This window comes from Danio aesculapii, chromosome 5 (assembly GCF_903798145.1).
Source record: "Danio aesculapii chromosome 5, fDanAes4.1, whole genome shotgun sequence".
Taxonomy (NCBI): domain Eukaryota; kingdom Metazoa; phylum Chordata; class Actinopteri; order Cypriniformes; family Danionidae; genus Danio; species Danio aesculapii.
The window spans coordinates 35,329,000-35,344,813 of NC_079439.1; the positions used below are offsets into that span (position 1 = coordinate 35,329,000).

Below are 15,814 nucleotides of genomic sequence, written 5' to 3' on the forward strand. Positions count from 1 at the left end.
AGTAGGGGGAATTTAGAGGTGAGAGAAAAAGAAAAAGAAGTACAAGAAATACAATACAAAGACACAAACCTACAGAGGCAACTTTGCAGTTAAAGTGGTGCAAACTTAGAAGGAACTCCAGAGATGGGGATGGGCACTCGCTTGTGTCCATTTAAGAGTCTTGACAACATCCTGTAATGTTGCTTTTACAGTCATCTTCCTGTAGATTTTCCAAAGTAATGTGCTCGTTATTCACTGGTGTAGATTTAATGGATTTTTTTTTACTCCACTCCTGGCAGACCAGAATTTAAAACAAGAATCCATTCAAGTGACTTCAGTCCCATTCAATCCCAGTCACAAGACTACAGGCATTATCAGGACACATCGAGGATCTTTTTCTATCAAACATTTGTGTGCTTTTGTTGATTTCCCGTAAGAAAACATTTCACATGCGCTAAAAGTCTAAAACATACACACTGTACATGAAATCTACACATATCTTAAAGCTCTTGGTACAGTTATAAGGTACAACTCAAAATGGCAAAATCCATGAATTGTCAATGTTTATACCTGTACTTGCACAAGTTCATTCACAAGTCTGCATTAAAATTTGTCATTACATGTAAAAACAAAACAAAATAAACAAAGGGAGGAAATTCTTTTTTGGTAATTGTGTTAAATGTAAATCTCTTTTTCTCAATTCAAAATTACAGTTTAAGAATAGAAAACATAAATCGTCATTATAATGCAGGAGAAAAAATGAAAAAGCTATGAAAAAATAAAAGACCACTTGAAAATTCTCAGCTTTACTGGATTTACAATTTATACTGTAGTTTCATGTTTAAGCAAAACCTATTTTTTCTTTTATTCTGAAAACTGAAGGCATTTGCCAGCAGACACACAATGTCATAAGACATTCATTTTAGGTTAGATTTAGGAGGCCAGCATCTAAGGACAACGTTATTTTGATGTCCAATAACAACATCAAATGATGTTGATATTTGGTTGATTTTAGGTTGTGTTGAACAGTGACCAAAATCCAACGTCGAGCCAAAATCTTAAAACAACGTCATATTGACGTCAAATACTGACATTTATTCGTCAGGTATGGCAATCAAAATCCAACGTCTGATAGACGTCATAGGTTTAACGACCACACAACGTCAAGACGTAACATCATATGTCGATATTTTGTTGTTTTTAGGTTGTGTTGGAAAGTAATCAAAATGCAACGTCTGTTCATTGTTGGACATTGACGTCAACCTGACGTTGGGTTCTGACATCAACCTGATTTTCATTTCCAAACAAAATGCAATGTCCCACGAAGTTGGGGTATAATGTTAATCTGACTTCATATCCACGTCATGTGCCTGCTGGGTTGTTATGACCTGTAGTTTTTGTTTGCATCATTTTGATCTTTGTGGTATTTTGCTTGTTTTGTTTTCTTTCTCCTCTCTCCTTCCCCCTCTTTTTCCCCCTCCATACTTTTTGTTCTAGATGGGCATGTCCAGTGAATATTATATGGATGTGGTGATTGGTCCAGCAGCATGACTCCAGCTACTGTATAAAGCCCCGCTATTCCGTTTCATTTGAAATATTTTCTCACTCACAACAACCAACCCATTTCTCGTTACAACATCTAGGGGTTAAACCATAACAGAAATGAGTTGGTTATTGTGAGTGAGAAAATAATATGAAATTAAATGATTGTATGAAGAATGTGTCAAATCAGAGAGATATGGCAAAAGTGAAAGTATTTATTAGTTAGCTCGGAATCACTTCAGGGACAGACAAGGCCAAAATAATAATGTAAATGAACCTTGAAAAAAACAACAACAACACAAAATGGTCAAAATGGGCTACACAGTGGCTCAGTGTTTAGCACTGTTTCTTCACAGCAAGGAGGTCACAGGTTCGAGTCCCAGATGGGCCAGTTGGCATTTCTGTGTTGGAGTTTGCCTGTTCTCTCCGTGTTTGTATGGGTTTCCTCTGGTGCTTCTCCGGTTTCCATCACAATCCAAAAACATGCATTGAAAATGTCTTAGCGTATGTTTGGATTGTATATGGAGGTTTGCCAGTACTGGGTTGCAAACTGTAAGGGCCTCTGCTGCGTAAAACATATGCTGGATAAGTTGGCGTCCTTTCCGCTGTTGCGACCCCTGATGTATAAGGGACTAAGCTGAATGAAAATGAACGAAATGGTCAAAATGGGGAAATCTCAAAACAGTAACTAAGCACATCAAATACATCAACAATCAACATCAACATCTCTCTCTGATCGGAAACACTCTCTCAAACAAACACCAGCAATCAAACCAACATCACATAGTAATATGAATATAGCAATCAATTTAAATTCAAATAACAATGATGACACAAAGTGGCATCAGAGTAAAGGTTAAGAGGGCCTTCATAGCTGGAGTCATACTGCTGGACCAATCACCACATTGTAATATTAATTTAGAGCGAAGAAAGTGAGAGACAGAGAGGGAAAAATCAAATGCGAATTATCACAGAGATCAAAACGAAAAAAAAAAAAAAAAAAAACTACAGGTCATAACACATTTCTTCAAAATTTAGATGTGTCTAAATTTTCATGTAATTAACAGCATTAAATATATATATATTAAAAGGCTGCCATGTTTTCAGACATGTTCATACTTATTTTTAGACAACACAATACCAATATTTTACCTTAGAAGAGTAATCAATATTTGATTTGAAAAAATCCTTTCAATCATTTCAAATTCCAATTATTTGTTAACATTATACTAAACCCATACCAAATCTAGTAAATCAAGAATTGAACTGAGAATTTAGGCAGATTTTTTTCAGAGCTCTATGTAGCCAAGAATGGATTATGAAACAGAATTGGAAAGAACAGATGCGGAGAAAAGGAAAAAGTCAGAAAGAGCAGGAAGATGAAACAATGACTGCCGTAATTGTACTAAATGACACGTTGACCTTTTCCACTTCCTCAGGAGAGCAAAGAAAACAAACCAAAGGAGTGAGAGGTGAGAACAAATGAGAAGAAGACCAGGAGGGGAAAAAAGAAAGGGCAAGAGATGAAGGGAGATGCTTGAACATAAGGGGGAAGAAGAGCGGAATTCTCATTCTAGATGTCTGACCTTTGGAGAGTGAACTAGAGAGAGAGAGAGAGCGACGGCAGTGAATGTGCTGATATACATGTTAGCGTTCGCACATAAAACAGGGCAGGACGGCTCATTTAAATTAGCATTACGACACAGGGTCTGAAGGCATGCGTGAACAATGACATGTATATGAGTGCTAAGTAAACACACTAGACGGGCTGAAAAAGAGATTCCCCAAAACACACTAAAACTTGTGCTGAGTCAGAATTGCACACTCGGGAAAAAGACGAGACAATACCACATTTCCCTTTCATCTCACTCACTCACACACACACACATAAACAGCCTCCATCTGCGTTTGTGCGAGATGAAGAGTCTGGCTGATGATCACTTGGCAATGGCGATCAAACAAAGTGGCCAATATGCTCACTAATGGCCTGTCAGACAGATGAGAGACAAACTCCCACAGAAACCTTTGCACTGATCTCCTCCCAGACTGCCTCTCGCTTTCATTCCCCTCCCCATTTTACACACTTTCTCCTTTTATTCCAGCTTTCTTCTTGAAACATGAAAACTAAGTGGAGATTTGGCCTTGGCTTGTGTGTTCAAAGTATTAATTGTGTAATATGAGGGAGAATGCTGACAGAAGGAACCATTCCAATATTTCACTGTCGTACATGGTCTCCTCATAATGAATTCCCTAACCAGTGGCTGAGTACGCTGGACTCAGTGTCATTTCCATCAGAACCGAAGTGTGACTCACTGTAGTTGAGATCCCACAGTTGGGGAGTAAAGAGACGTCAAGGCCTGATGATGAAGAGATTGTCATATGGAGGGCAGAAGTTACAGAAAGGCCACACGATAGTGTGACTTTTCTGCCAAATTAATAAACAGGACAACAGAAAACTCTCTTTCAGATCAGCAACAACAAATGTTCATGTTGTTTTTCACATTGTAAGTCCCATATAGAAGTCTTTAAAACAATTATTTGTACTTTTTTCACTGCCTTGAAAATTAAATATTAATTCCGACACATTTACTTGGTCTCTCTCTCATCGCGTGTTGGTCGAATCTTCATTTCTGTGAATTTTAGTGAGTACTGCCAGCCGGTCCAGGACGACCACTCGATGCCGTCGGCATAAGAGGTGTGCTGCCCGCGCAGGTATTGCCCGTTCAGGTTGGAGGTGTGGCAGTTGCGGTACCACCAAGCACCATGGTAGAAAGAAGCACAGTTATTCTCTGAATGATCGTTGTCTCTGTCTTTTGTTGTGAACTTCATTCCGTTATGCTTTAGTAACGAATCGCCTGCATGTACATGCACACACAAAGAAAAAGAGAGCAGAAAGACAATTAATATAAAAAAATCTAAGTCAGATAGTTGTTTTTCATTAATACATTGATTAAAAGAAGCAATAAAATATTTATCTAACTCTGTTTATTTGTAATGAAAAATATATATTTCAAAAAAAGCGTTTGTTCAAATGTGTATTATTATTAATGTAGTAATATATAATTTTTTTGGTATTAAAATCTAAAGTTTGATTAAAAAACCTGAGAAGTAATTAAAAAGCTGAGCACATCTTCCTGGCAAGAATACAACTGGATCAAATAATGATCAAAACATAAATTAAGTACAACAATTACATCAATACTCTCAAAACCTGTACAATGTACCTGTAACCCTCAAAAGTCTTAAATCTCTTTGTGGATTCTGTATTTAATTCTGTACAGTTAGATTTGTGTGCATTCAAATGCTTATAAATGTCTGATGATCAGGTCAGATTACACGTGCTTTTATCAACACAGGCTCATTCTGAAAACGTAGTCCCATGGATGTTTCTGGAGACCGCGAATTATGTAGCTGGGGGTATGTATTTAATTTAATTTAATTTTGTATAGGAACGCTACGGGGTGGTATGACACCGTTCCTTTTCGCGCTTACCAGCTGACCACTTACCTCCGTGTGGAGGTCTTTCCTGCTGCAACTAGTTTGTCCAATTAGCTCGTCATGTGCAAAACTAAAATGAATAAGTGAATAACAGGATCAGAATGTGGTAAAATCCGAAAACATGGTAAAAATCAGACGTGTGCTGTTCTTTTTCTCGACAGCTTTTGTAAATCGTTGGTTAGGTTTAAGGAAGTAAGTGGGTGGGCGGGTCACTCGATAAAATTTGTTGGGTTTAGGGAAGGAGGAGGGTGGGTCAGTCGATTAGTCGGTCGGCTAGTCAGTCATCCAGTCATTCAGTCAGTCAGACAGACAGTCAGTCGACAGCGCCCTCTGGTGGGTTTATGCGAGAACAGCGGGCATTAACTAATTAATTTGAGATAAAAACGCACACAGCAGCCTCTCGTGGATTTGCAAAAACAAAAACTGCAAAAATACTACCTCCCGGGACGTATTTTGCATTCTCCAGAAACGTCCATGGGACTACGTTTTCAGAGTGAGCCTAGGTTGGCTTCTATTGTTTGTTTCTGTTTATTGTTCACTTGTTCTGTATTCTTTTAAAAGATGCAAAACAGTAAAAACATGGAAAGCCTGTCAGTGGTGTTGTGTCATCAAGAACAAATCTTGCCAATGGCAAGGAACGAGTTAAGATGAATATAAAGTGGAGCAAACTGCTAAATATCCATAGCATACAATAATTAAGAATATGGTTTATATAAGATGCATGAGAATGCTTTGTTCATAACTACAGCAACTGCAGACCCTCACAGTGTTTTGTTCCAGAATCATTACAGTTCTACATCTAAATCCCTCAACCGCCACTTCATTATGGAGTTGTGATGGGCCTGATGATAAGAGACTGTTTTTTCTCAAAAACATTTGTGAATGTTACTGTATAATTAGGCTGCAACAAAGCTGACTTGTGTTATTCTAGAAATAACGTTGTGAAAACACTGAAAGCCATTTCATACTAACGACTCCAGATGCCCAGGAACACAAGACAAGTTAGCATACACAGAAAACTCGTCTCATCTCTGTGGCCCAGATGAAAGCATTTTCAGCATTTTATCCCATTTCTGTGTGATTTATGTATATGGAGTTACAGTCTCTCCCATACTTTGTTGTTTCTGTCTCTCTCTGTCAGACTACAATGTTCAAAACATCACCTTTTTGCAACATTTAAAAGTAGGAAAACTCTGAGTTGAGTCACTCCTCGTCAGTGACATTTTGATAATCTTTTTCAGAAACTCACACACAAACACAAGAATAGATGCTGCTTCATAATTAGCTAAACAAATGTGTGAAATTATGCTTTTTCTAAAAGTGGTCTTGGACAGTTTAGTTGAATGAAACAAACTCAAAGCAGCTCAGAGTCGAACAAGTGCTGTGATTTGCTGTTGATATCAGAAGTGGACATCCAGTTCATGAAACACATATTTTAATATATGAAGTTCATCTTTATCAATTTTTTTTTTGTAAATAGTGAGCTTTTTGGCAAAGACTTTACAATAGACAAATTGCCAGCCTTTCTTAAAGTCAATGTATTTGAGTCACTTCATGTCACATCAGAAATTATTATAAAAGTATTCAATATAAATCTACTGTAACATTACAACTGTCTTTGCTTGACCAACTGAATGCATCCTTGCAAACAAATCCAACTTACTACATTACTTAATATAAAGATCTGTGGTGATTTATACCACTTTACTATGTTTGTGTGTGTATATAGTTCTGTGTAATAACATTAAATGAGACAGGGAAAAAGTATTGAACACATGAAGAACGGAAAGGCCAGACAGCAGCTGATATCTCTCATTAATTAGAAAGCAGCCCTGAACCCTTATCAGTGTAAATGAATATTAACTGTTACAGCACAAAGACAATGACAGCAAATACAGCCAAGGAAACTCTCAACTGCTTTTAAAAAAGAAAATAAAGCTGCTAGAATAGCCCACGCAATCACCTGAACTAAATCCAATATAAAATTAGAACTAGAGTTAGGTTGCGTTCACACCAGACGTGGATGAAGCGTCAAGCATGAGAGATTAACATGTTAAGTCAATGCGAGTTTAACGTTTTGTGTGTTTGACGTATATATCGCGCAAATCACTCGAGTTGGAAAAATCTGAACTTAAACTGACATTTGTGCCGCGTTAACCAATCAGGAGCTGCTCTTGGGGATGATTATGATTAGTTGTTGGTGTCCCGAGAGGGAAATTCTCTTGCCGACAACGGACAACAACTCATCAAACTGGGCTTGGCTCAGTGTGAAGCACCGCTGAAAGCCTCCATCATCCAGGTATAGTTTCTGGAGGAGTTGATGAACTCACAGAGTTGGTGCACCTCTAAAGGATCTAGTGGACTCAGACACAGCACAGAACAAATCTACGCTATTTTTCAGCCTTCCTTAAGCACATAAAGCACATCTACTATCAATAAAATCCATGTTAGCCATTTAGCAACGAAGCTGAAGTCACCGGGCAGACAGAAGCCCTGCCCATGGTGCGAATCCGCATCTAGTATTAAGTAAATTTGATGCACGAATAAAGCAAATTTGATACACAAAAAATTTAGAAAAATCTAAATGTTCATACGTCTATTTACGTGCGTATAGCATGATTTATTCGTGCATGCCGTGTCTGGTGTGAACACAGCATTAGGGTTCATGGATGAGACCCACAGAACAGTCAAGATTTAAGACTGTTGAAGTCTGTGAAAAACAAAAAAAAAAAAAATCACTCAACTCCATGCTCCATACAGAGGTATCTTGAAGCTGTCATTACCCAAAAAAAGTCTTTTATACAAGTTATTGAATGCATATCAGTAGTTTAGTGATTTCTCCCTGTGCAATTCCACAATCAATTTTTCAGATTTTTGATTTGTACTTTTACATTGTTTATATTTTTAGTAAAATCTTTTAGAAATATTTATCAGAAAAAAAATGTCATGTTCAATACTTCATTTACCCGCTGGGGAAAAAATGCATTATGACCATGGCATGATGTGGGTCACAGGGATAAACCAATTGACAACCACTTCACTAGTGCATATGATGACTTTCAGACAAAGCAGAAAATTAAAGGAAGGGTGAGGATAATTTGCCAAAATATTACTGAAATTAAATAAGCTGCACAGAAGGAGCATAACATAATCTTCAGTATTAAAAAGAAAATAATGGAACAGTAATATAATTTGCCTTCACTTATTTGCGTTTTTATGCTTTTCATTTCATTTCTTTCATAATACATTTTCAAAAACCCCAGGTCCAAAGAACACAGTACCTCACACAGCATTTGCTTTCCAAACCATTTACAAAGTATTCACCTCATAATTACTTGTTTTGGGCAGTCAGGAAAGAGTGATGTCTTTCAGACCTAAAGCATGGCATGAACATGAAGGGAGTCAACCTGTGGGTCAATGAAAAGTCGTCTTCAATGCCCCCTTCCCTCTTGTAGTATCAGTCTTATCTGATGGCAACAGGCATTTGGTGCTGTTGAGCAACTGAAATATACCTTCCCCTTTTCCGTGGCAGAAAGGAGAATTTGGAAAGCCGTCGGGCCTGCTGTCCACTTTGCTGATTTTTTGGCAGAAGGGCAGGGTGGTGCCCTGTAAACTGTTTCTGTCAGCTTAACACGGACACAGACTACATTCCAAACAAAACCTGGAACGCAGTGTTCCATGGATGGAGAGAGACAGCAGGAAAAGAAAGTGTACCAGATGAGTACAATAGAGGTAAATGTCAGGTGGTATTTCCAAACCTCACTGGGATTCCTTCAGAACCAGTTTGTATTTAACCTTTTATCCAGCCTAAACAATAGATGATACGCAGAAGAGGATAACATTTCCAGAATGAAAGCGTTAAACCCCATTCCTCTTCTTGAACAGCTTGTGACCTTGAAGATTTCCAGCTTTCTGATCCGCAGTCAGTTTTACTCAATAACGTCAAAGACAATACAGCGAGAAACCGATCCCAGACCGAAGCTCAATTTCCCCCTGGAAGCACGCGTCATTCAAGCTTGACAGATTTAGTCCGCAGCGATGGGAATAAGCCATTAGTCACACTAGGGTCGCATGGAGACCACAGAAAATACTTGTATTGCTGCCGTTGACACTCTGCATTAAGAGTGTTATAGCACAGACATGTCCTTGCAGACTCCCCCATTCGCTCACATACTCTTGGGAATCACTTTTCATCCGCAAAGAGAATATTATATCTCAGAAAAGCTTCATGTGTTAATACCATGTGTGACTGTCTAAAAAAACACTGCACAAACATGCAACCTGCCCAAAACATAAGTCCAAACATACATGCGCTTCTTTGTGCTCACATGCCATGAATAAAAGTCACCTTGACACTGTTTGTGTTTTGAGACGTATTAGAGCCCACCAGACTGGACCAGAGCACAACTGCCTGTCAAAATTCAATGCAAATGATCACAATAATACTCTCTGTGCTGTGATTAGGGAAGACCTGTCAGGCAGAAAACAAGAAAGCCAGCAGCTCAAGGGCATGAAGACGCTGCCCAGCAGAGACCACCTGCTCACCTGACACCAGCGCTACAGACATGATCCAATTCAGGGCCGGATATACCTGCTGTACCGTCAGGAGATCTCTCACCCCTCTCCTTTATGCTCACTCCATGCTGCATTTTCCTCAGCTCCTGCCCTCAAGTTCAAACTTGCAATGCTCTTTCTATTTCTGCTTATTTCGCGCCCACTTGTTTCTTGCAGGACTCTGAGGGGCTTTCAAATTGTGTCTGTGTCTTGACATTTGTCTGTCAGTGGTGATAATTGACTGGGAGACATCTCATCTTCTGAATGCAGTGATGGATTAGCAACTAAAACTTAATATATATATATATATATATATATAATATATATATATATATAAAACATACTGAATGGGCCTGAACAAGATGTTTGAGTAACCAGTCTTGTAAGCTAGAATATTCACTTCACAATTATGTGAAAATTATTCTGTTCTCTCTTTCAAAGATAACATTACAATGATTTACATTTGTAAAGTCTGGTTTGGGTCAGCTCAGCTGTATGCGTGTGAGTGACTATGGTCATGAATAATTCACCTGAAGAGACAAAAGAAACTCCCCACTGGCTAATGTTCACCCAACAAGGGCATTGTAAAGCAATGTCCAGCTGCAAAAGCTAGCCCAACTAAATGCTTGTTGCATTACTTGCTGTATTATGACCAGGTAAACAATGTATGTGCACTTATACAGCATGCATAAAAACAAATATTTGAAATGGTATAAAACGTGTTTGCAAAACTGTTGTAATAAAAACTTTCTAAAAACTAATGCAGCATTTAACAATCATTTCTGAATGACTCTGAGACACTGAAGTAGCGTAATGACAAAAAGCAATAAACACAAGAATAAATATTTTAAACATGAAAAACAATTACTTTAAATCAAATAATATTTTTAGACCTTTTAAAAATAGTTTGCGGAGAGACAAAGAAAGAATGCATACACTGTTTATTTTCCTTATTTTGCAAAAGCGCACACTTTTTGTTGTTATTGTGAGTATACAGAAAAAAAGTAGACATAACAGATTCGATTGATATATTGTTGTTATCTGTACGATCAAACTGAAAGTTCTTTTCATCGTTATCAGAAGCCTCAAACCGCGTATATGCGGTCGCTGACCCCAGTTGGTTAAATCTACTCTTAAAAGTACACATTTACCCTAAAAGTCTGTCAAATAGATGTAACAAAGTAAACAAAGTAACGTTTTTTACTGCCCACCTCGATCTGTCTGTCTGTGTGAGTTCACATTTGTGAAGGCTTTTACAATTAAATGTAAAAGTGCAATTTTATTCAAAAGTTGCATTAAATTACTAGATTTTAATGAGCTAGGGTCTGGGGTATATTAAGCAATACGAAAAGCCATAAAATAACAGGGAAAAAAAACACCTATTGAGTTTTCCTTGCAGACTACAAGCAAAATACAACACAATACACAACATGACCAATGTGGTCTGATTTACAAATAATTTTCAAGAGTGTTATTCTTATGCAATCATCCCTTCGAAGGATTGCTCATTATTGCACACTTTGAAATCATCATTCCAAAGGGACCAGCATAGTCTGCTTTATGAAACTGAATTTTAGGAATCTGTACTGGTATCTAGCTTTAATGTTTGTTTGTGTGTTGATTTGCAGAGGAAGCGTGATACAATTTGTGTGTTTTTTGGAGCTGTGGAGTGTTTACAGTGTCTTAAGTGCCATGAATAGTCTGTCTATGCCATCAAGCACTGAAATGGACCAATTATCTGAATGAATAAGCATTTACTGTTGACAGAGATTTTATCTTCCAAACTGATTTGCATAGCGGGTCGTTCAAAGTTACTTGAATATTAAGCATGTGATTTAAACAAGGCATACTAATTTCAGGATATTCAAGATATTGACCCTCGGTCTTTAGTTATATGTATTTATTATGTAAATGTGTGTACCTGCAGTGCCGGTATAATCAGCAATGGTTAGGGGGTAACCGTCATCCTCAGGATCAACAGAGAACAGCCCAACTCCAAACACACCATACTGTGCAAAAGCTGTGCTGTTCTCAAAGTCTTCCAGGTCAATGCGCAGTTCATAGTTTCCTTGGATAGAGAGAGCATGGATCTGTTTTAACCCTGGTGAGAGAGAGAAAGAGAGAGCAATTATTTCAATTATTATGGATTATTGGAAGTAATTAACTGCACAGGTTTCTATAAATTATCATCAGCTTAAATCTATTCATACGTTTGATTCCCCAAAGGAAGGCAGAATCAAAAATAAAGTATATTTTAAATCATCAATTCAATCATACCTTTACTTCATTATGAAATGCTTTTTTTTTCAAACTATAAGAATCTAAAGTTCTTTGAAGTAATTTTTTCTGCTTCAAAATTTTATATTCACATGGTTTCATGTCAGTAAATTTGATTTATTATCAATTTCTGGGCAAAATTAAGATTGCAAATACCAATTAAGACAAAGGTCTCATTTATAAGAAGTTCATTTGAATTCAATTACAACTGGTGCATACAAAATTGAGACTCTTTCCGCCTCATTCAAAGTGTAATGATTTATTTTGAAAAGGAAAAGAAACCTGATAGTTTACTTTAAAATGTAGGTAACTTCAGGGTTCATTAAAAGTCAAAACACATTTCCATACTTTTCTATGGATCTATTTCTTTTGTCAAATAAGTTTTATTTAGTCATTGAATAGGCTTACAATAATCACAACTTCCAGGATTAATTTTCTGACATCCATAAACTTACAAAAACAAACAACAAAAAACAAAAAAAAAAAAAAAACAAACACCGCAACCAACCTGTAAGTATAATATACAGTTATAATCAAAAAACTCTTTGGTTACAATACATGACTGAGGGTGGGCCTTTCTATGGATCATCGCCTCTATTCATGTTAGATGTTAGTCCACACATCAGTCCACACGGACATAATCTCTGGGAGTAGATTAGACACAACATTCAACAGCATAAACACGACGCCACAGGAAGTAAAAAAAAAAAATCATGGTCTCAGAAAGTGGAAAAACTTTTTCTTATCTTTTTTTTACACATCTGATAACTGATCACAAAATTAACACATTATTTTTCCCATCCCACTATGAATGTGTGATTTGTTCACACTATCTGTGGCTTGCATTAAAAAAAAATAAATAAACGCTGAAATGCTGAAGCATCTATTATTATGCAAAGTGAATGCACGCTTTCAAAATTTATACACGACTACTATGCATTAGGTCTTCCTGGAAAACAACCAGGTCTTAGGGGAGATTCGCTTTTTTTCATTTTTTGTTTCATTTTTGTTGTTTTTATATTACATCCAGCCCCATCAGCACCAGACAGTGAAAGTCTTGCAGCATTGTCCTCAAAAATCAACACAGTTGAATTATCTAAATTAATTTCACATGAAGGACACCCTACCACCACACACATAAGAAAACAGACAACATTTTAATAAAATAGGTGAAATAAATGAAAAATGAAAAAGAATGAGAAACAGGAGTGCATTCAAAACCAAGACTCTTTCTGCCTCATTCAAAAAAAATAATGGAAGATTTATTTTTGAAAAGGATAAGAAACCTGCTACTTTCACTGGAATTTACATAACTTTAATTCAAGCTTAATGAAAACCCTTGAGATTTTCCCAGAGCTTGTTTGGAATAATTAAACGTAGGGAGTATTTTACACCTTCCTTGCTTTTCTACCAAAGAAGGGGCCAAACAGGCGAGTCTGTGCACATTACACTCAGGTGTGCCTGAGTTTTCAATAAACATTATTGTGAAGACATTTCAGACGTAAGAACTAAGCAGCATTTTGTCTTGAATTATCATACTGATTGCTCAATTAACTAGCGAGAGTGAATGTGAGTCAGAGTGTGCTGTTGGATGGCTTTATCAGGTGAATGCTTTTTCTTTGATTATTACAAACTAAAGCAGAAATTACCATGATGTTTTTCCTCCATATCATGAGCGGGGATCATTCAAGTTACTTACTCATGTGATGTGATGAATGAGATGTGTAATATGCCTGTTCTCCATCCATTTTTTCAATTTAAAATCATCAAAGATGAAAAGCATAAATGTAAAATGATGTCTGTTTGTTATTGGTTATTATAACCAGTAAGAAAGCACGGTTCGGAACCCAGGTGGCCCGTGGATAAATTCTTTTTTTTTACTGGTATTAATTCTAAATTTGCACACGATTCACAGAGAGATCGCCTCTCGCGTCATTCAAATCACATGTATGAAAGCATTTACGCTTTCCTGTAAAATATAATGATGACGGAAGAGGTTTTGATGGGTTATTCAGGATGAGGTGGGTTTCTTAGGATATTAAAGGTGTTTTCTGTCACTACTTGTTTAGCCTGCATTAATGCATTCAGTGAAAGCTGCACGACTAATCATTAAAAGATCAGGATCTCAACAATCACGCAACATAAATTATAAATAACAGTTATTTGCATATGTTTATTAATCCTAAGAGATTGAGTGTTTAGTCTTTTGAATTAGTTATAAAGTTGCAAACAGTCAAATAACACAGAAGTAGTGAGATAAAAGTTTATAGTTAAATAAAACCACTGATGTTAATGTTAAATATTAAAATAACAGTCATGAGCATTAATGATGTTACAAAAAAAGTTGTAAAAAGTAAAAAGTTGTGAAAGTTGTAGGCAGCAAATATATTATTTAACCAATAAGTGGCAACGACCAGCCATCAAAAATATGCTACTGAATAATTTCAAAAATGATCCATCTAGCAATGAATCATGAAGTTTTATAAATGAATAACTGAATCATTTATTGAAAACGAGACTAAAAAAAAATATGGGTTGTACAAATGATGTTAGATTTCTACATTTAGCGTTAGCAGCAACAGTAGTAGTAAAAGGGATTTTTTCAGTACTGAATATTTTAAATAATTTATTTTTATTCAGCTGATTATTTCTTCATTTTATTTTTAATCAAATTACAGGTCCTAAGTTCTGTTTGTTAAAAATAAAAGTGTTTTGCAGTACTGTTTTTGTTTTTGTAATAAATGGAAAGTAATTTACATTTGTCTCTTGTAAATTTGTCTTTTGCCTCCTCTTTTTGGCTGATTCGATAATGGTCCGATCATGACTAAAAAACCACTATGTGATCCGAACTGTGAGATTTGTGATTGTCACAAACCACTAAAAGGCCACAGTGTTAGTAGATATAGATAACATCAAAAGTACTTTTATTTTTATGCATTATATATAATATTATCAAAAGGCAGCATTCACTGCATTTAAGTATACATGTTTTATAATGAATATTATAAAATATAATGAAAATAATTTTCTAAATTGCCCTAATCCAGCCAGTTCAGACCAACAAAGCAAAAATATAAACCATACTGTAATTAAACTAATTCAAATAACAGTGTTACAGAGGTATAAAAGTCTTGAAAATAAGGGAAATACATGTAGATATATCATCGTTTCCACTTATTTTTGATTCAAAAATACATTCACGCATGATTATGAAATTAGCTATTTAAATATGTTTTGCTTTTTTAAAACTAATAAACACATTATATATTAAAATACCCTCATACATCCAGACAGTGGGAGCCCTGGTTTTAAAAAATGAAAGGTGTTGAGAGAATTAATTAAATAAGAAATGTTATATTAGTATTCAGCTTGATTTTTAGTTGCCTTTAGCTTATTTTAATTCTTTAAAATCATCTTGTTTGCAGCTTATACTGTACAATGCATATTAAGTAACTTTGAGTGTGTTAAAGTTTGCTGAGGGCATGTTTGAGAACAAAAAATCTAACCTTAAAATACATGTTTGTGCATTTATAGAAGCTAAAAACTGTTGTTTTTGTTTTTCAAAATAATGGCATCCCCAAATATCCCTAAAAGGAAATTTATGTCAGCTTTATCTGACCTCTGGGGACACATTAGCTCCCAAACTACAGCTAAAGCAAACCCACACTTGCTCAATTTAGAAAAAGAGAGGGAGAAAGTGCACATGATAGATCATATGCACTTCCTCTCTTCCGTGCTTTCTTCCAGATGCCCTGCTATTGTGATTTGTGCCAGTCAAACCTCATGGAGCCTGGGCACTTCCTATTTGCAGTAAACATAAATAGACACTGATATATTGAGATAGATAGCGGACTGTGTGTTGAGCACAAATTTAAAAGAGCAGCACAATAAAAAGCCCACGGGCAGCGGCACTCACACGGCACACCTGTGATAAATACCACTCTAAAAAATGACATATTCTTAC

General features: G+C 36.3%; 1 protein-coding gene across 1 annotated transcript in view; it reads right to left on the reverse strand.

Moving 5' to 3' along the window:
• Positions 1–2,912: 2,912 nt before the first annotated feature.
• Positions 2,913–15,814, reverse strand: part of fibcd1b (fibrinogen C domain containing 1b) — a 74,104-nt gene continuing 61,202 nt past the window's right edge. The window contains 2 exon segments of the mRNA XM_056456801.1: positions 2,913–4,376; positions 11,495–11,674. Coding sequence (XP_056312776.1) covers positions 4,108–4,376; positions 11,495–11,674 — 449 coding nt within the window. The 3' untranslated portion in view covers positions 2,913–4,107.